At 43.1% G+C, this 19,199-nt stretch overlaps 3 protein-coding genes across 3 annotated transcripts; 1 reads left to right on the top strand and 2 right to left on the bottom strand.

The window, feature by feature from the left end:
• Positions 1–266: 266 nt before the first annotated feature.
• Positions 267–3,150, bottom strand: LOC114056676 (E3 ubiquitin-protein ligase Topors-like). Its single transcript, XM_027882067.1, has 2 exons — positions 2,005–3,150; positions 267–745 (listed from the first exon to the last, which is right to left on the bottom strand). The coding sequence occupies exons 1-2, from the start codon at positions 2,777–2,779 to the stop codon at positions 714–716; spliced, it is 807 nt and encodes a 268-aa protein (XP_027737868.1). The 5' UTR covers positions 2,780–3,150; the 3' UTR covers positions 267–713.
• Positions 3,151–5,125: 1,975 nt separating this feature from the next.
• LOC114056489 (AT-rich interactive domain-containing protein 4B-like) lies at positions 5,126–10,915 on the top strand. The gene is made up of 8 exons (XM_027881715.1): positions 5,126–5,298; positions 5,441–5,750; positions 6,881–6,991; positions 7,727–7,816; positions 8,287–8,430; positions 9,852–9,903; positions 10,610–10,695; positions 10,833–10,915. Exons 1-7 carry the CDS (start codon positions 5,284–5,286, stop codon positions 10,629–10,631), a joined length of 744 nt encoding a protein of 247 aa, XP_027737516.1. The 5' UTR covers positions 5,126–5,283; the 3' UTR covers positions 10,632–10,695; positions 10,833–10,915.
• A 959-nt stretch (positions 10,916–11,874) lies between these two features.
• On the bottom strand, positions 11,875–16,640 carry LSM5 (LSM5 homolog, U6 small nuclear RNA and mRNA degradation associated). Its single transcript, XM_027881728.1, has 5 exons — positions 16,521–16,640; positions 15,915–16,010; positions 15,655–15,682; positions 14,977–15,049; positions 11,875–13,244 (listed from the first exon to the last, which is right to left on the bottom strand). The coding sequence occupies exons 1-5, from the start codon at positions 16,564–16,566 to the stop codon at positions 13,212–13,214; spliced, it is 276 nt and encodes a 91-aa protein (XP_027737529.1). The 5' UTR covers positions 16,567–16,640; the 3' UTR covers positions 11,875–13,211.
• Between the last annotated feature and the right edge of the window lie 2,559 nt (positions 16,641–19,199).

Here is a 19,199-nt window from a genome sequence, read left to right as displayed (position 1 = left end):
CTGACAATCTCTACTGGTCTTCTGCAGAGCGGGCACACTGGGTTTCACCGCACCAGCTGAAAGCATTCAATTGTGCTTTGCTTTCTTTGTAACTGAGGGACTGAAAAAAGACCACAGAAATTTCTCCCACCAGTAGAATATATGTAGAATAGTATTATAAAGACTATCTGACATTATTCATGTTTGGTTTCATGTATGACTTTATTAAATCTATATTTCAGAAATAATGTTGTCTAGCAGGCTTTCAGTTCAGTTACAGCAATTGCTTCTCAGCAGGCTAATTTTCCCGTAAGACTAGATAAGGAAAGTAATCACTTAGGAAAATTAGTTTTCCACATACGTGTGCAGTACTCTCATGGCTGGTTTCATTCTGAGAAGGTCTGAAATGGCTCCATCTTTGTTAAGTGAGCCCTTGATCTTTCTTGACAAGAAATTCCAGCAAGAACTGAAGCTCACAAGATTTTCCAAAACTCCATTGTGCAGCAAAGAACCAGTAAAGCAGAGCCAGTTCCTTTTGAAAACTTTAGGTCATCAGAGGCTGACAGATGGCTAAACTGAGATTCTGGGACATTCAACTTCTGAAACACCTCTCCAAAATATTACATACTTCTGGTACGAACAGCTCCAGGGTAGATCCATGCTGTGGATGGATTCCTCAAAATTAAGATCAGGTGTCGGGGCAACTCTGAGGTCTGACTCCAGAGAGATCATGATCAGAAATCACACTGTGAAACATAACTCCCATCTGTTTCAAAATAAAAAAAATCATCCATAGATGTGCAGTTCACAGAGCAGGAGAAGGGGAGGAAATATAACAAGATGATCAGCCACTGTTCTAGAGTGGGTATGAGGCACATTGTCACTTGTTACTAATACAGAAATATACTATTATATAGTAATATTTAAATACTATATTATAATAGATTAATTATATTTATAAATAATCAAATATATATTTGTTATGGTAATTTGTATTAATTAATTACAATATAATTATAATTTATAATGACAAATTATAAATTTATAAGTATATAATGTATGTATACAAATTATATGTAATAACATTTACCGCTAAAATGATACATAAATATTTAATTTATTTAACTAATTAATTAGAATATTTCTTTATTTTATATATTAAAATATTAAACTATACTATTTGAAGTGGATTCTGTCCAAGCATACAATCTGTGCTAATTCTGAAGGAAGACAAGGCTTTAGAAGGGTTAATCGAAGCGTCTTACTGCAAAAAGCCACTCTTCTCTCCCCCCCTTTTTTTTACCTTACTCTAAGGAGATTTTGTTCTGTACAAATTCTGTAGACATATCCCACAGGTACATTGTACAAAGAGCCCAGAGGTAATAAATTATAGCCAAATAGGCTAAGGTAGACATTTGAATAGGTGAAATAGGCCTGAAGCCAAGGTTTTCTTCAAGCCTGGACGATCAGAACACTAGACAATAGAAAGTACGAAAGGTCTCCGGGGTTACGCGATGAAGAAGAGTAGATTTGAGACCCCATGACGAAGTAAAGGCAGGATCTACCACCATAATATTCCTTAAAATAGAGACCACGCCTCAAACTCTGCCTTGACTCCACCTGCTATGAATATTGTAATCTAATGATGCAATAATATGAATATGTATGTGATTATGTTGTAATTGTAACTAGAAACTGTATAAATTGCTTGATCTATTCAAGCACTTTGGAGCCTGTTTTCCCAGCAATAGCTGGCAGGCTGCCCGGCCACTCAATAAATAAATACCTGCTGTTTGAGGCATAAAACTCTGTCTTTAAACAGTTTTAATCTGCCTTTTTTGGGCATCAATTCTAATTAGTAATTAAAGTTGCAAGAACTGAGGACTGTATCCAAACCCTATTTTCTCCATATAAGACCTTCCTCCTCCATGATAGAGCTTTCTGTGCCACTGGCAGAAATCCCCTCATGAGAGCTGTTGGATCTAAAGCTGGAGCTGCTGGAGCTGGTACTGGCCTCAGGCTTACCTGTTTCCTCTCCATCAGTGTGGGAGTGCAGGAGCCTCTGAGCCTCCTCGCTGCACCAGCTCACAATAACTTTGATGAGGTCACGAACCAGTGGTGCTGCACGTCCTCTGAGGTGGTTCTGCAGCCTCAGAATCAAGGTCTCCTCGTGCAGACCATAGACACAGAGATCAGACAGGATTCTGCTCTCAGCAACCTGTACTGGCAACCACCAGTTGCAGTAAATTTCCTCAAGCCTCTGGCGTAGCCAGGGCAGCACAGGGTCCAGAAGATGCTGTTGTCGTTGGAAAAGTTCTGCCCACACCTCAGGCAGGATGCCACCCACGGGCTTTGGCCCTGCAGCCCCCTGCTCACGTGGGGACTCCAAAAATGTCCCCTGTGTCCCCTGTGGAGAAGATGAAGGGGATGCCGCAGGGCATTGGGGGCCACTCTTCCCCACCAAGGGAGTCTCTGGTGACTCTCTAGAAGCTTGTCTTTCCTGGCTGCTAGCCTGTGGTGACACGCCAGGATGCATGATGACAAACAGTAGAGAGTCCCATCTGCCCTGCTCAGAAAACCTGACAGCATCTATTGGTGTTCTGCAAAGTGGGCATGATGGATTTCTCTGTGCCCACTGCAGGATGCAGCTTAGACAGAACTGGTGGCAACAGGGCAGAGCAGAAGCCCTGCTCCTCCGAGTGTCCCGGCAGATGGGGCAACTCCAGTCTGTCTCCATGGCCATCTCTGTGCTCTGCAGCGTACTGGGAAGAGCTGAGGACCAGGAGATGCTCCCTGCCATTGGCACCACACAGAGCAAGAGAGAACTGTGTGACAGCCCTCCTGACTGTCCCAGGGAGGGGAAAAAGAAATGCCTAGCTCTCTCAAGAAGGACACCCTCCTGGTTCCCTGAACCCAATCACCTGCCCTACACCAGGGGGCGTTTTCCCCTTACAGCTACTGCAGGTAGCTGAGCTTCACTGCTACCTATGGTGCCAGGCTGCCTGAACCAAGCAGGACTGGGAAAACACTGCTGATGGCTCTGTGATGGGCAGAAAGAGCTGACAAAGGCAGCTCCCAACACACTACCCAGCACTGGAAGAAGTCTGACCAGATGCTCCAAAACTTGCAGTCTTGATCAGCGGGAGTCAAGGCTAGAACCAGATTGGCTCAGACTCTGCCAGAGCCAAATATAATCAGAGAGAGATGTGATGTCACAATCCATCCCCCAGTGATGGATCCATGCCCCCATCTGCTGCTTAGAAGGTCACTCTCCACCACTGAGTGATGTCACCATTGAATATTCCCCTCTGCAGGTGCACAGTGCCAGAAATAAAAAAAAAGGGAAATACCATTTCTTGTTTTCAGCTTCTTGATTTCTGTGTTGCTCTCCCTCAGCCACCTGTATTATGTGGCCTTGATCACCTTGCTAAGGTCTTCTGTGAGCAGCAACATGGTGGGACCAGTCAGCATGGACTGCCTGTGGACAGACATTGCCTCCTCTCCTCATTGCCTTTCTCTGTGCAAAGGTGGGATTTGGAACACCTGGGTGGACAGTGGCCAGCTCTGGGTGGGAGTCTCCCTCCCCTGTGCACCTTGTTCCAGCTGCAGGGAGAAGCAGAAAGGGGTGTTTTTGTTTATTCCTGTCCACTCCCACTGGCACTTGCCCACAGTGCCAGATCCTTCTCTGCTTACCAAGTCTCCATGCTTCTGGAAGCCAGTGTGTTGGTGTTCCTCAGAAGCACCAGTGATGGAGCCTGACCCCACATCCACAGGAAGCAGATAGAGTTGCTGCCCTCCTGGAATAGCGTTTAAGGGCCACAGGCACCCTGCTCACATTTCCAGAGAACTCAGGATCCACAAGAACAAGCGGGGTTTGTCTTCTCATCTTCTCACATATCAAGCCTGAGTTTCTTTACTGACCTTGAAGGAACCCTAGAAACTCTTAGTCGAAGATGGTTTAGATAAAGTGGGCTTGAATGCCTAACTGTGAAGATGTTTCCAGAAATAAAGGAAATACAGGACTCTTGAGAGCGGGGAGAAGAGGCCGGAGCAGCAGCCATTGTCTTTTTGGACTTGCCTCAAATGTAATCTGATTTCCTTTTGTGACAAAGTAACCCACCTAGTATATCAAGGGAAGCCAGTAGATGTAATATTTTTGGATTTCAGATACTGTCACTTGTAATGTCCTTCTGGACAAAAGGTCCAGCACATAGATGGATAAACACATCACGGGGTAGGTGAGCAATTGGCTCGCAGGTCGATCACAGGGAGTAACAGTGAAGGGGGTGACGTCTGGCAACTGGTCACTAGCAGGGTTCTGCAGCGCTCCATCCTCAGCCCAGTGCTCTCCAACATCTTTGTAAATGACTTGGATGCAGGACTGAAAGGGATGCTAAGCAAGTTTGTAGATGACACAAAACTGGGAGGAGTTGTTGACTGCCTCGAAGGCAGGGAGGCCCTGCAGAGAGACCTCCCCCCACCTGGGACGAGACAAACCTGGATGTTTGTACAGACTGGGGAATGAGAGACTAGAAATCAATGCCATGGAAGGGGACCTGGGGGTCCTGGTTGATGGCAAGTCGAATATGAATCAGCAGTGCCCTGGAAGCCAGGAGGGCTTATGAATATGTGATGGGAAAAGCAGCTTCCCAGTCTTTTAAAGATGAAAAATTTTCTCATCAAGATTTTTTTTTTTTTTTTTGGTTGGTTGGTTGGTTTGGTTTGTCTGATTTTGTTGGTTTGGTTTGTTTTGTTTTGTTTTCAAATGAAATTAACATATGAATTTATAGAAAATGTGAGAAGGATCCATTTTATCATCAGTGCTAGGAGCCAGCTCCGAAGGGGCGTGTGTGTGTGTGTGCAATTTGAGAGCTCCTTCTTATGATTCTGGAGAGCAAATCTATGACTAGTCCATACGTGCATCCCTATCATTTTATTTCTAAGCATTTCTTTCAAAATTAATTCTTTTAGAACTGATACTTAGGCCTAAGTTAGGTTCCTTGGGCAGTGGGGCTGCAAGAAAGCTTTTCCTTCTGCCACAGGTGTCAGCACTCCTTCTGCCCCACCCTCTCGCCCACTCCCCCTGCAGCATCATGGAATCTCTGGAACCCATGTGCCAGGACATTGCCCAACTGCCCAACAGCCCAAAACTGCCCAACGGCCCAGAGCTGCCCAACTGCCCAACGGCCACTGAGCCTGGCATCCTGCACTGCCACTGCTCCTACAGCACTTGGTTGGCTGGTTTTGTTTTCCAGTTTGTTTCAGTGTTGACAAAGTCCCTGTCTTCAGTAGAAAGGTCTCGGCATGGACTGTAGGAAGGTACTTGTAATCTTTTAAACAAAGAGGAGAGCTTTCCTCTGCAGGTTGGATGTTCACAATATCTGTAAGAAGTGATTTTTTGTAATTTTACAATTTTACAATTGCTCTAATGAGAATAGTTCCTAATCTGTTTTTCACCTAGAATAAAACTGACAGAGAGAAGGAGGAGGAGCATTCAGTGCTAAATACTCCTGCAATTCCTGAGTCACCTTTGTCTGTAACGGTAGTAGAGTCCAGTAGACAGTCCAGTGTCACCATCTCTGGGAGTCTTCCACCAAATCAAGAAGAGATACAAAGCATCAGAAGTGAAACGGATGGCACAGTAAAGGCACACAGTGTTGTATCGGGGCTGCAAGATTTCCAGTCTGAGGAAAATAGTTGTCCAACAGGTTTTGATGTCGGTGTCAGCTCCAATAGTAGTAAGCAAGCAGAGCCAGAGCATGCTGAAAACGGCAAATTAAAGGGTAAACAGAGCTGTCTTCAAACTAACCAGCTCTTATTTTAGCACTGCTGATGCATCTTCCTTCTGTTATGGTTACACTGCCGGAAATGAATTTTTGGAGGAATTGGTAGCCTGTTGTCTACTTCAAATGTGTGGTAATGCCATAGTCATCTAGTGAATAAAATACTGGCAGGAAGTTTCTTGGCCTTTTGTTAGGAGCTGTGATGGTTTCAGTGAGGAAAAGAACTGTATAAGAATGACATTTATACTGGACAAGAACAGCCCAGAGCAAGCTGTAATACACTGTAGCAAGACAAACATTTTGAGTACTCTGCTTACATGTAGATGATGCTGTTTCTTGTATAAAAGCTGATTCTCTGTAAGCTATTTATGTGGAAGAGGGAAAACGCTGGTTATTGCATTCTTGGGCAATCATTTCAAACTTGCACCTTCCAAAGTTAATGTTCTCAAAATATACATAAATGCATATAAAAATCCATGGAATTAAAAAACTCCAACCTGATATCAAGCCTTGACCCTAGCTGGTCACATTCAGATGTGATTTTTTCAGATTGATCCTGAGACCACTAGAGAACAGGGGATAATAAATACATCCAACAGTTGTGCACATGATGTCATTGTACAGTTTCCTGCTTTTTACCTGTCAACAAGGTTGGACCAAAAGCTTTTTTGTGTGAAAGTGACTGGTCTTTTGCAGTGCTTTCAAAAGTGCAGCTACTTTCACTGTGTTGTAGTGCCTAAAAAATTATTAATACTAAGGAAAAAAATACATGTCTGACTATAATCCTGAGATGACAGAAGTAGTTTCTTCATTGCAACAGATTTCAGTTAACAATTAACTGAATTTTCTCAAAATGCCCTTAAGGTGTGTTACCTTTGTCATTCTGTTGGAGCTGTTCTTTTGAAAGAATGCAACAAAATGCATTTCCTTAAACAAAGGCAAGGGTTTGGAAGAGGTCAGTAGGTAGCCCTCAATAAATATATCTCTATTGCTTTGTTGACTATAGATGTATAGACTTTGAGGAAAACACACAGAACTGCAAGCATTTTTATTATTATTCTCTTTCTTTCTACTTTTTGTGGGTTTTTTGTGTTTGATTTTTTTGCCCACCATTATAGTGTTTAGAGACAAAAAAGTCCTTCAAGATGCTCAGGGAAGAGACAGCTCCTCAAAAAAGCAGAAAACAAGCCTCAAAACCTCTGTGAACAGCCAAAAGAAGAGTAAAAGTAGTAAGTAAAGTAGCTCAGTCTGAAATGAAATGTGTGAAAGTACTGTGCCATTTGTTTGAAATGAATAGTAAGAAAGGTGGACCAGAGGACATAGTAATCACCCATTCAGAGCCTTTTTAAAAAGGTATAGCCCCATAAGCAAGAAGAGGTGGATAATTTTGGCACCTACATGGACACATTTGCACTGTCTTTGTTTTTTCTGATGCAGGCAATTTATTTATGGCAGTGGTTCTAAGGCAGTAAGTGTGCTACTGCCATGATCTGTCTGGAGAGTAGAGTGCACTGTGCCTATATGAACCTTGAGCAGTTGGACTGTATTCAAGAGTCTCCTTCCAGAAGTGTGTCCCTACCTCATGTCCTTATGTTCTTGCCCATAGGCTTTCAGCAATATACAGTTTTCAGGATGGATTGTAGAGCCACAGTGAGGTACTTCTTATCCACACTCTAGCTCTGTAGGAGTTTGGTTCCCACAGATCCACAGAACAGGTGGGTCTACCTGCACAGCAACTAACTGGGCAGTACTTCCAATGAAGTTTCCCAGCATTCTAGAATTAGACGGACCCCATCACAGACCTGGTTTGTGGTGCTGCACTTGGTCACCAGTGGTGCAGAGAACTGTGTGCCAAGCTGCTAGACCAGGATGGATTCTGTCATTTTAGAGTGAGACAGCTCCTAGTAAGCTTTGGGTTGAGCGGGAAGGTTGCTTTGTTTTTGTAACAATCTATTTTCCCACAGGAAAGTGTGGACAAAATAAAGAGAGGGAGTCTCATCTTAAAGAACAGGATAATTGTTTGCCCAAAGTTTGTAAACGGAGTTTTCAAGTGTATAAGTATTTTTTCAAAACATGGCTAGTGTGGCCTTGTGACACAACACAACAAGGCTTTTTGAATTTTCTTGTTTGGATTTTTTTTTCCTGCTAAAATTATTCCATCCTAGTTGTCATAGTTTTGTGATAAATCCTGAGTGTTTTTCTTGCTGCTTTAATCCTCATTCTCTAGTTCTGGTTCAGACTCTTAGATGATTGATTTGTAATTTTTTCCTTTCTATTTTGCCTTAGTGAACCTGGACATGTTGCCTACTTCTCGTAAGAAGAAGTTTCAGTGTGTTTGTGTCAGTCAGCTATGGGTACAGAAGCTTGTGATAAAAAACAGCAGCTGCTGTTGCCGTGTTTCTCAGCTTTCCTGCCTGCTACCTGAAAGCAGATCATTAGGATTTTGAGTATTTCCCACTTCTCCAAAATTCAGGTTTGGGAAATGCTGCAATGCAATAATTAACAGAGATTGTTTAACTTTCAGATGACTTGGAAAATTTGACCAGTGATGAGCGCATAGCAGTTCTCCAAGCAAAAATGCAGGAAATCCAGAAACGTTACCTGTTATTGAAAGCTGAGGTGGCTGCCATTGACCGGAGAAAGCGCTTAAAGAAGAAACAGCAGGAAAGTAAGTACTGGGAACTAAAATCTACTTTTAGAGAGCTAAATTGCCTGTCATGTTATTAAAGTGTTAACAAGGGTTGGATAATCTTTTGGGAGATGAGTGCTATTAGGAGTGTATTTATGTTGGGGTTTTTTTCTGAAAACATGAATAGTTATTTTATGACATTTAGAAGGTCTGGGTCAGATACTTAGTGACAATGTAAGGAGAAAACCATTTACAAGCAGTCAATCTAGTTAATTCTGTTAAGGCAGAGCTACTTTATATAGGAAACAATATACAGAAAACAAATTTCCTAAGCAGTGAACAAAGTAACTAACATTATTAATAACTTCTAAAGTTTCTTCAAGTTACAGATAAGTTTACTGTAGCACTGCCTGTGTGCCTAGTTAGGGCTTTCCTCCTAGGATTAGGGATTTATTTCATGAGTTTAAGGGAGACAATCAATTAAATGCCTCATTTCTCTGAAGCTGGCACATCTATTGCTGTAGGGAATGTTCTAGTGTGCCTACTGCTAGGAGTGTTAAAAGGATCATTTTCTCCATGTCTTGTTCACATGTGCATTTAAGAGAATAGGAAGAAGGACCAAAATGCCATGTGTAGTAAGATTTTATGGCTGCAACCATCACACAGGAACTGCAGTTGCTGCTTGCTTGCCAGAGCACTGTGTATGTGCAGATTCAGTGCTGGGACAAGGCCCCACTTGCGCCATCTCCCTGAGGAAGGAAAAAGAACAGCTGACATGCTGGTGAGCCAGGAATAAGCTCTGTTGTCCTCTGGCTGAGCCCCTGTGTGGCTTATGAACCAGGTCTGCAAGGGCCATCAACATCAAAATTAGGGAAAGAAAGACTTTTTACTCTTCCATCACTAGGCATAAGATGCTAGAGTCAGCATATATGTCCTGGTTCCAGCTAGGACAGGGTTAATTTTTGCAGTAGCCACTAGGCGGCATGGTCGGGTTATTCTATATCACCTCATGTCATTGCCCAGGGAGGCAAAGGGATTCTCTTCAAGGGAGAAGGGGTTCAGTCCAGTTGAGCAAATGTGGCAGAGGGAGCTGTGTGGTATTGCCTATTATTGCGGTTTTTTTCCATGTGAGATGTTTATTTTCTTATACCCTCTGTCACTAGTATTGTTGCTATTACCATTTGTTTTCTTATCTTGTTGCTGTTTCCAGTAAATTGTTCTTATCTCAACCTGTGATCTTTGCCTTTTGTGCCTTCAACTCTCCCCTCCAATCCGTTGCAGCAGAGAGGAGGGGAAGCAAGAGAGCGCATTCCATGGTTTGGGAGAACCTCGGTGGGGGCACTGAATTGGGGAGTACCTTTCCTAAACTGCAAAAAGATACTGACCCTTGTTGAATAGGGAAACATTCTAATTGCTTATTTATAAATGCTTATAACCTGTGTTTTCTTCTTCCTTTGCAGGGGCTGCTGCCATGTCAAGTTCCTCACCGGATGGAATGTCAGGGGAATGCAGGTGAGAGCAGGACTTGACAAAGCACTTCACACTTAATGGCTGCTGAGGGCCACTCTTTTTAATCAGTCCTGAAAACCAAATATTCATTTAAAAAATCAAGCAAACAAACAAAAAAAATACTAATGTTCACAGGTTTGAATTAGATTAAAAAAGGATACTCTGGGTTTTAAGAATCCATTAATTGAAATGAAACTACAATACTTTGTCATTTTTCAATAAAACAGGGTTTTTTTTAATTTTAATAAAATACATGATTAAAAAAAGGAAGGAAATGGCTAACAAACTAATAAGAATTAATGTTTGAAGATTGCATTCAGCCTGTTTAAAGTGCGTATTACTTCATAATAGATTAAACAGGTATATTTGTGTGTTTTCTTGTAACTGTTTCTCTTCCTGTTGAAGCAAAAAATACTTCATTTGTAATGCTTATTTTATGATGAGCTTCACGGAGAAGTCTTTGAGAGAGGTGTGAGCTCATAAAAGCTTATGGAAGAAAGCTCTAAAATATGCATTAGGTTCTGCAGAAAATGGAGTTATGCAACATATTGTACAAATGGAAGCCAAGGCCTCTGAAATAAAATGCCATAGTTTGGGAATCCCTGATGTTGCTTTTAAGTTTGACTAAGCAACAGTAGTACCCTCATGAAAATGACATCATGCAGAATTGGCTGATAAGTGATTAATTCAAATCCATTCTCTCTTTCAGCACGAAGTGTAGCCCATCGTGAATGTAGCACCAGTCGAAACAAAGCTGAATTTTGATTCTTTTTCATTATGGTAGTTTGAAAATTTCAAAGCACCAGTCAAAACAAAGCTGAATTTTGATTTTTTTTCATTATAGTAGTTTGAAAATTTCAAAGCACCAGTCAAAACAAAGCTGAATTTTGATTCTTTTTCATTATGGTAGTTTGAAAATTTCAAAGTAAGCACCTGAAGATATTCACTGATCAACTGCCTCAAGTTCAGATTCAGTGTAACTGAAACTGGAATAAAACTTTGTGTTCTCTGCCTACATTGTGTCTGACTGTAGTTTTTGACCAAAGTACTGTTATACCTGAAAAATGACAGATTACTGATGAGATTGGTAAATAACAAATGATGATAAGCTTTGGAAGTGCTGACTGTGTTAAGAATTACTTGTGATCCAGGGCTGGTGAGAGCTGTTTTAATAATTTCAGTGAGGTTACAGGAAAAACAGAGGATATGGACACCAAGACTGAACAGTAAGTAAACTGAAATAAGTAGGCAGAAAGGACCCTTCTGCCTAATAAGACAAATAGCCAGGTAGCAGAACTAAAGACCACTGCAGTCAGTGCCATCCTAAAGAAAAACAGGAAACAAAACCAACAAAAACGAGGAAAGAACCAGCACCATGTCACAACCATGACGCTATATTAACTGGATGACTACCCTGCTCTAAACTTAAAGCATCTTTAACTTTTCCATCTTTTTAACGCCTAAGGTTTAAATTACCTACTTGTAGTTGTACCCTCAATAGCATTCTGGAGAATACCAGTGTCCACAGCTTCTACAGGACAGTGCAATAGGAATAAGCACTTGATTTCTAAGGGTGGAAGAACAAAAAGCATCAGTACTCACTTATTGAACTGATAAGCTTATTACTGCACTTCCAAAGCAACAGGCTACAGAAATAATGAATGCCAAGCAAACCAGTTGAGATCTGCACACACTGGAACATACACAGAATCTTATTCAACAAAATCCCAACACCATATTGCTGCACTGTCTAGAAATCTTTCTGGTGTGCTAATGAGAAGACTCAACTCATTTCTAGGAAAGAAAGTGGTTGAGACAAACACTCTAGCAGATGATGTTTCAACCAAATGTAAGTTTAAAAAAATACTTTTTTTTAATATATGTATTTAAGAAATGCTGGAAAAGGATATGGCAATAGAAAAAAAAAACATTCAGAGAGTAAATGGTATAGATTGTCACCACAGAATCTAAACATTGCAATTGCAAATCATTTATTCAGAATACTTGAGTCAGAAGTCATACACTCCCTGGGATAGGGGAGGGACTCCCTCTCCCCCCTTAACAGGCTACAGCAAGAGGCTCAGGCCCAGTTAGCAAAAGGTAGTGTTTCTGTCAGCTGAAGCAAGGCAGAAAGATCTACAGCAGCTTTCTTGCTGTCTCTTGCTCTCGAGCCCCCTTCTTCAACTCTTTTTTCCTTCTGGTATTGGGAAGGCAAAGTACATCCTGTCTGTGTGAGCCCACGCTGTGCCCCTCCTTGTCTGCAGTAAGAGCAGGTACCTGTGACTATTTTTCAAAGACATTTACACATGGAAGCCAGTTGAGAGGTGTACTATGGAAGAATAAACTGCAGTGGTAGCATGGCATTGTAACAAAACAGCAGTTCCTTACTTTACATAAATTGTCCTGTAACAGTAGCTTGCAATATCTGTCAAGTTTTTACCTCAAAGGAGAACAGATGCAGCCAAAAAAACACATTTACCTTAAAATGAGTGCTCTGAACTATGCAAGCAGGCACAGGCAGCTCCCCATTTGAGTGTACACAGCATCACTGAGTGGTGAAAGCAGAGTCACCACTGACATCAATGAGAAGATTTAGCCTTTTTTACGTCATGAACATCCACCAGGTCTGGTCTGTCTGTTCTTGCTTGCCAACTGCCATTACAGTGCCTTTCCTATAGGGAAGTATATCCACCAACCAAAAGAAGTCCAAGAGACCTGAACCCCAAGGCCAGCTGGTGAGCATCAAATGGATGCACCCAGTTTGAAGGGCTTTCAGAACTCTACAGCACCTGCCACATGGTTTTCAGTGATACAGCCCAAAGCAGCCTTTAAACAAAACATCTAGCTCAGGGTCTGCCTATGTGCCAAAGACCAGCAACTCCTCGCTCATGACTTGTGTATTATATAGACTTGGGCCAGAAACAAAGGTGATAGCTGTAAAAAAACTGAAGACTGATGGCAACTGAGATCTAACAGTAATTTTGCTATTCCATCAACTAGTTACGAAATTATCCAACTTGTGCACTTACATAACAGAACGCAGTAACTAATAAAAAGAAAGCCTTTTATTCAAAACAGGTTTGTGTGTCTTTACAAGAAAGTCATGATTTCAACTTACAAAGTCAACATTGCCATCAGCACCTTTCCCAACAAAATCCTTGTCTTTTGTAAAATGTCAAGTGTATAAACACAGCAAGCAGACAATCCACACCAAAACACACCTCTATCCAAAAATCTCTATTTAGATTTTACACCCATATATATAAAATATGTATGAATAACATGTCTTCACAGATGACAACTGCATCACTTTATACTTCAGGTCCTTCTCCTCCAGGAACCAGCTATAAAAGAGTAAGACATCTTTGTATTAGTGCCATAGAGTTGAGTTTTACAAACCCATACATAACAGCTCTTGCTTTACAACAAGCATTTTAGTATATAAAGACTTCATGGTAGATCACAAAAGTGGTTTTTAGACTCAGTATTATCTTCCTCTCACAACAGAGAAAGTCAGTTATGGCAAGAGACACACATACCAAAAAGGTAGCAGGGAGTAAGTTAGCAGAGCATTTTTTTGTGAAGAAAGCAAAGAACTGAACAACAGAAAAAGAAATATAAAAGAAAAACATGGGAAAAAATATATCCATTCCTTATCTTGTCATAATCAGCTGAGCATTTCTAAAGAGGAGGAGCTTCCCTGATTTTGGGAGCAAAATAAGAAGAATTCTAAAGCACAGACTTCCTGATATGGGAAGATGTGTCCCCAAAATAGACCCAAGATCTAATGCAGAAATGTATCTATGTCTTGCTGAAAATTTGCACTCTAAGAATCACCATCTTCTCCTTCACGGGCAGCACACCATCGGCTTAACTGAATGGTAGGAATTTCACCCCATACAAGGAGTCAGAACACGTGCTGTCCTGTATGGATGCAGAACAGAAACCAATGCAGAAAAAGGGCTTAGGATTTAAGTCAAGAATGGCATTTGCTCAGACACAAAGTGCAGAGGTGCAAGGAAAGTAAAACAATAAAATGGAGATAATTTCTCACTCATACAGAACCAAGACTCAAGTTAGCCTTCCTCTTCCTACAAAATTAGGAATACACTTGTGTCCAAAGTCTGGGCTTTGTGGCCATCTATGCAGATAAGCAAAAGAGCCACTCTGGGTCTGCTTGTGTGGCATCCAGGAAGTTGCAGAATTCAACTCAGGGATGCCTAATCACAACATTTAATCTCTGTTTCAGTACTGATCTACACACATCAGCACATGATAAACTAAAAATCCTAGTGCTTTTGATTTGGTATAATCCAACAGACCTCCATATTTTTTGGCAAAGCACGTAAAGCTGTAGCTGTAGGGACACCACATGGTTATCATGATCATGAAATAACTCAGTGAGCATCTCAGTATCCAAACTGCTGCAAATACATGTGTACACATAGGAACGTGGGTATGTCTGACCCACATGCACAGGCAACCGCTTTGGAGCTAAAAGCCCCTGGGAGAGCTGTCCTATGACTACTTGTAAGGAGGCTGTAGCCAGCTTCTCCTAGGCCTCTTCTCCCAGGCAACTACTGACAGGACAAGAAATGGCCTCAAGTTGCAACAGGGGAGACTCAGGATGGATATCAGGAGGAATTTCTTCATTGGAAGGGTTGTCAGGCATTGGAATGTACCGGTCAGGGAAGTGGTGGAGACCCTATCCCTGCAAGTGTTCAAGAAAAAACTGGACGTGACACTTTAGCTGGCACAGTGGTGTTCGGTCAAAGGTTGGATGGTCCTGGAGATCTTTTCCAACCTTAACAATTCTATGGTTCTGACAAAATCAGCGACTCCCTTCACACATGAAGACCAGAAAAACATTCATAAAAACAAAATTAGTGGTCTTTGCATTATTCTTTTGTAAATCACAGCATGTAACAAGTAAAGCAGTAGGGTCAGTTTTCCAACACGAAAATTCTTGATGCAGTGGAACTGTCTGGAAAGCTCATCTTAGAGTAGTGGAACTTAATTGCTGATTTACAGGTACAGAAAATCAACACATGCAGCCTTTGAGCAATGATAACTTACCATTGTTATGTTATTTCCATTGAGCAGAATCTGGTCTAGCTTTGTGATTCTTCTGCCCTCAGGCGTAATCTCACTGAAGGAGGATTAGAAACAGCAAGTGAGAACACAGAACCGGTGACAACAGCTTCAGTTTTGATCACAGAAATGCAGAAATCTCCATGTTAGTTCCTTATTGGAACTAACATATAAATCAGCCACACTGCAGTGTGATCTTGATAAATGGACCACCTAGGTAAAGAAAGCTACCTGACATTTAAAAAAGATCTGTTCTACTCAGTACATGAAGATGTGTGTTCACCCTCTAAAGCCTGGCAGTTTCTTAAGTGCCACATATCAACATGGCATAACGAAGTAATAAACACTTATCCTTTACTTTCCTACCTTTTTAAATCTCTGCGTAGGCCTTAAGGAAATGTAAAAGCAAACAAATAACTGGAAAGTTCAACACAATCAAAATTAAAACTACAAATCAGGAACCCCATTACAAGTATAAATCATGCAATAGCTACCCTATGACACGGCTGTCCTGAACAGATCACCCTACTCTACGGTTTCAGTGCACAGAAAAACTGGTTAGCTAGCAAGTATTCCAAGAATATAACATTTTGCTTACGGATCTTACACTGTATTTTGCCTCAGCAAACCAAACATAAAAGAGCAAAAAGAAATAATACTTACAATTCTGTAACATCTTCCAACACCATATCTGAAAATCCAGTTTCAAGGAAAACAAGGCCCAAAATTTTAAAGCAAAAGCATTTAATACTATTCTCAGTTTATACTAGACTGTGATTTTACCTGAAAGTTGAAAATATCAGAACAATACAACTGATCCATATAAAAAGGTTCTACCCAGTGATCTCAAAACTCTCACAAGCAATAAACAAACTGAGCCAAAGGAGCGAAGCGGGCAGCCTTGAATTCCCATTGAAGGATACTGACGAAGTCATCGAATCCCAGAAGAGTCCCGACGATCTCTTTGTCACTCTTCATCACGATGTGAATACGTGATCCTATGCACTTGTCCACCAGCTCTGTAAGCATACGCGAAAACGTACGTCGCACAAAGCACCCTCTTGCGCCTTATAACTTGTTTGTGCTTATTTACAAACACATCCCGTCCCCACACCAGCCCCCTGTGCCCCCAACACACCTTAACACCCACGCCCATCACCCCCCGCCTCAGCCCCATACTCACAGACGCCCTACACATCCCTGCACACCCCCATCGCCACCACACCCCCCAACACACGCCTGCACACCCATCGTCCCTACACCCCTCTACTCCGCCCGCCCTCCCACACCACTCCAAAATGCCCCCGGGGCGCGCGCGGGACCCGCCGCCCGACGCAGGTCGCGCTCCCGCCCTCCTGCTTCCCGCTCCGGACACGCGGAGGGCCCCAGCCCGCCGTGCCCGCCCGTAGAGGGCCCCAGCCCGCCGTGCCCGCCCGTAGAGGGCCCCAGCCCGCCGTGCCCGCCCGTAGAGGGCCCCAGCCCGCCGTGCTCGCCCGTAGAGGGCCCCAGCCCGCCGTGCCCGCCGGTACCGAGCGGCAGGAGCTGGGACGGATTGGACACCGCGCCCGCCGCCATGTCGGAGCCAGACCTGACCAATCACTGCCGCCGCACGCACACGTGACGGGCCGCGCGCCCGCGCCAGCTCGGCAGCCCCGGCGAGCGGATGGCAGAGCGGTCGCTCCGCGCCGCGCCCCGCCTCGCCCCGCCCCGCCCCGCCCCTCCCGCTGCAGGCTGGTCGCGACAGCTCCGTGTCCTGACAGTCCCTCTATGCTGTGCCTCCCTGTAGAGATTTGGAGGAAAGCCGCCTTTCCCCCCCTTTTTCCTCCTCCTGCCGGCCCTGCCAGTGCCGGGCTGTCCCCAGGGAGCCATCGGTACGTCTGGCTGTGCAGAATGCGGTCTGTGCGCTGTGCCACAGCTGTTACAGGATCACGGGATCAGCCAGGTTGGAAGAGACCTCTGGGATCATCGAGCCCAACCTGTGACCGAACGTCACCATGTCAACAACCAAGTGCCACATCCTGTCTTTCTTCAAACACTTCCAGGGACTGTGACTCCACCACCTCCCTGGGCAGCCCATTCCTATGTCTAATCACCCTTTCTGTGAAGAAATCCTACTAATGTCCAGCCTAAATCTTCCCTGGTGCAGCTTGAGGCTGTCTCCTCTCAGACAGAACTGCAGAATCATTTGGGGTTTGTAACACTGACAGGTTGTGTGGGAGGCAGAGCATCTCACCGGTTACATTTCCTGGTTACCGCTCTCTATTCTTCACATTCCCCTCGTGCAGCAGCCGACTGTCCTTCCAGGTTCGATCTTTTGATACATGCTTCTTTGACACATGTTCCTTCCGAGTTCCCTCGGGCAATTTTTCATTGAATTCCTAACACGGGAGTGCCAATATGCATTAGAAAGAGTTGATTCTGGTGTGACTTCCAGCTGCCCTTTGCAGATTGCATTGTGAACCTGTGCTGGGAGTAGCAGTGGCCGAAGACCACTGCATCCCAGAAGAGGGAGTACCTCTTGGTCATAGAGAGCAAGCTGGGCACGCCTCAAGCCTCCCAAACCCAGCACATAGGCTCCTTTCTCCGCTCTGTCTTCTCGTTTTCTCCTTTCCTTCCTTCCCTTTCTTCCTCCCTCAATCTTCCTTCTTCTTTCCTCCCTCTCTTCTGCCTCTCTTACGCCTTTTTCAGTCTCTGTTGAGATAATTCTTTGACATCCACTGGTATTTTGTTCTTCGAACATCAGAGCGAAAGACAGTGCTGTGTCAAAAAAGCTTGTCTGGTATCAATACATTAACATTCCCAAACCCGTCTTCCTGATGTTTGATTTCCTCCAGAAGGAAAATGCTGCTTCTCAGTTCTTCATATTCTGCACATCATATATATCAATATACTTTCTTTTTGGCAATTTATAAAGAATATTCATTTACAGCAAGCAGGTCTGAAAAAATCTGCTGTCCTTGGTGCCAGGAAAATCCCTGGTCTGTCCCTTGGTGCCAGGAAAATTTCAGAAAGAACGTCCAAGACACAGATAGGAACCAATTGTATTCCTAACAAAAAGGTTATTGCCAAACCAGGAGTACTCCCAGATATGCAGCTGCTAACTAATCATACCCTGTCACAGGTCTGGTAGGAGGCATCCTTCTCATGGGAACACCAACAAAATATATTCAGCTATGAAATGTGCACCTGAAAAATGCGGGGTATTGAAGGGATGGCATCATGCTGTATTGCCTTTCATGTGCTGCATTCCAAGCTGGGCAGCATCTTACAGTGAGAGATTCAGACCACAGAAGTATTTAGGAAGTTCTGTTCAGTGGCCTCTACTGATAAGTGAACCCACAATTATCAGCACTGGAACTAAGGAATGTGGCATTCCTGTCAAGATCAGTTTCTGCACTCTGGTAAAACCACAGCGCAGATGACTCATCAGCAGAGGAGTCTCTATCCTGAACACAGGAGGCTGGCAACAAAGCTGCAGCATACTCCATGTAACTCCCTTAGTTAGTTCATCAGCAAAACAGCTTTTAGCAATAAGAAATATAAAACATGGACACAAGGCAGTCCACTTGCTTAAAATCAAGTGTTGTACATGAGTGATGCTGCCCAGGCCACTTGCACGTGTCCTGGTTCTTGTAAGCAAGTGAGAGAGAACGTATGAGTCAAATCCATCTGCTTAGCAGTGCTGCAAAGTAAAACCACTTTATGCTTACATAAGATCTTGCTCTGTGGTGTGTAGCACGAGCTTTTTAATACAAATGATGAACCTCTTGAGTGCTGCTTCTGTCAAGTAACCAGAATGTTTCCTGAGCTGAGCTGAGTCACCACTTCCCCTCGTCTCACAACACTTAATCAAAATCAGTAGTGCCCTCAGTATGCACACAGCATAACCTTGCTTTTCTGGAACTTGATTCTGGAAGTCAAGGGGAGGAATGTGAGAGAAAGACTTTGAAACCATCTTATTTAGGTTTTTGGTTATTAACCAAGTTAAACTTTTGGTTTCATCTCACACCTGGAGAATGGCTCCTCCACTGAGCTATTCAGAAAAGGGACTTTAATCTGCTGGTTTGCTTTTTAATAACAAGAAATCAGGTGATGTTGGAAGATTTCAATCACTTCAAAAAGTATCTCCATGGTCTCACTATCAAGCAGGATTAGCACTCATTCAGCTGCAAATGCAGAGTGCCTACTTCAGTGGCTGAGGAAAATAA

The sequence above is a fragment of the Empidonax traillii genome, unplaced genomic scaffold (genome assembly GCF_003031625.1).
Source record: "Empidonax traillii isolate 1590-97213 ecotype Southwest subspecies unplaced genomic scaffold, ASM303162v1 scaffold7:size3022706, whole genome shotgun sequence".
Taxonomy (NCBI): domain Eukaryota; kingdom Metazoa; phylum Chordata; class Aves; order Passeriformes; family Tyrannidae; genus Empidonax; species Empidonax traillii.
This window is presented reverse-complemented; position numbering and strand designations above follow the sequence as displayed.

Coding starts and splice junctions, on each gene's coding strand:
- LOC114056676 (XM_027882067.1), bottom strand. CDS start 2,779: ATGGCAGGGAGCATCTCCTGGTCCTCAGCTCTTCCCAGTACGCTGCAG. Junction 746..2,004: donor CACTGATGGAGAGGAAACAG/GTAAGCCTGAGG, acceptor ATTTTGAAACAG/ATGGGAGTTATGTTTCACAG.
- LOC114056489 (XM_027881715.1), top strand. Junction 5,751..6,880: donor GCCAGAGCATGCTGAAAACG/GCAAATTAAAGG, acceptor CCACCATTATAG/TGTTTAGAGACAAAAAAGTC. Junction 6,992..7,726: donor CCAAAAGAAGAGTAAAAGTA/GTAAGTAAAGTA, acceptor ATTTTCCCACAG/GAAAGTGTGGACAAAATAAA.
- LSM5 (XM_027881728.1), bottom strand. CDS start 16,566: ATGGCGGCGGGCGCGGTGTCCAATCCGTCCCAGCTCCTGCCGCTCG. Junction 16,011..16,520: donor GTCCCAGCTCCTGCCGCTCG/GTACCGGCGGGC, acceptor GTATGCTTACAG/AGCTGGTGGACAAGTGCATA. Junction 15,050..15,654: donor TTGGAAGATGTTACAGAATT/GTAAGTATTATT, acceptor ATCCTCCTTCAG/TGAGATTACGCCTGAGGGCA.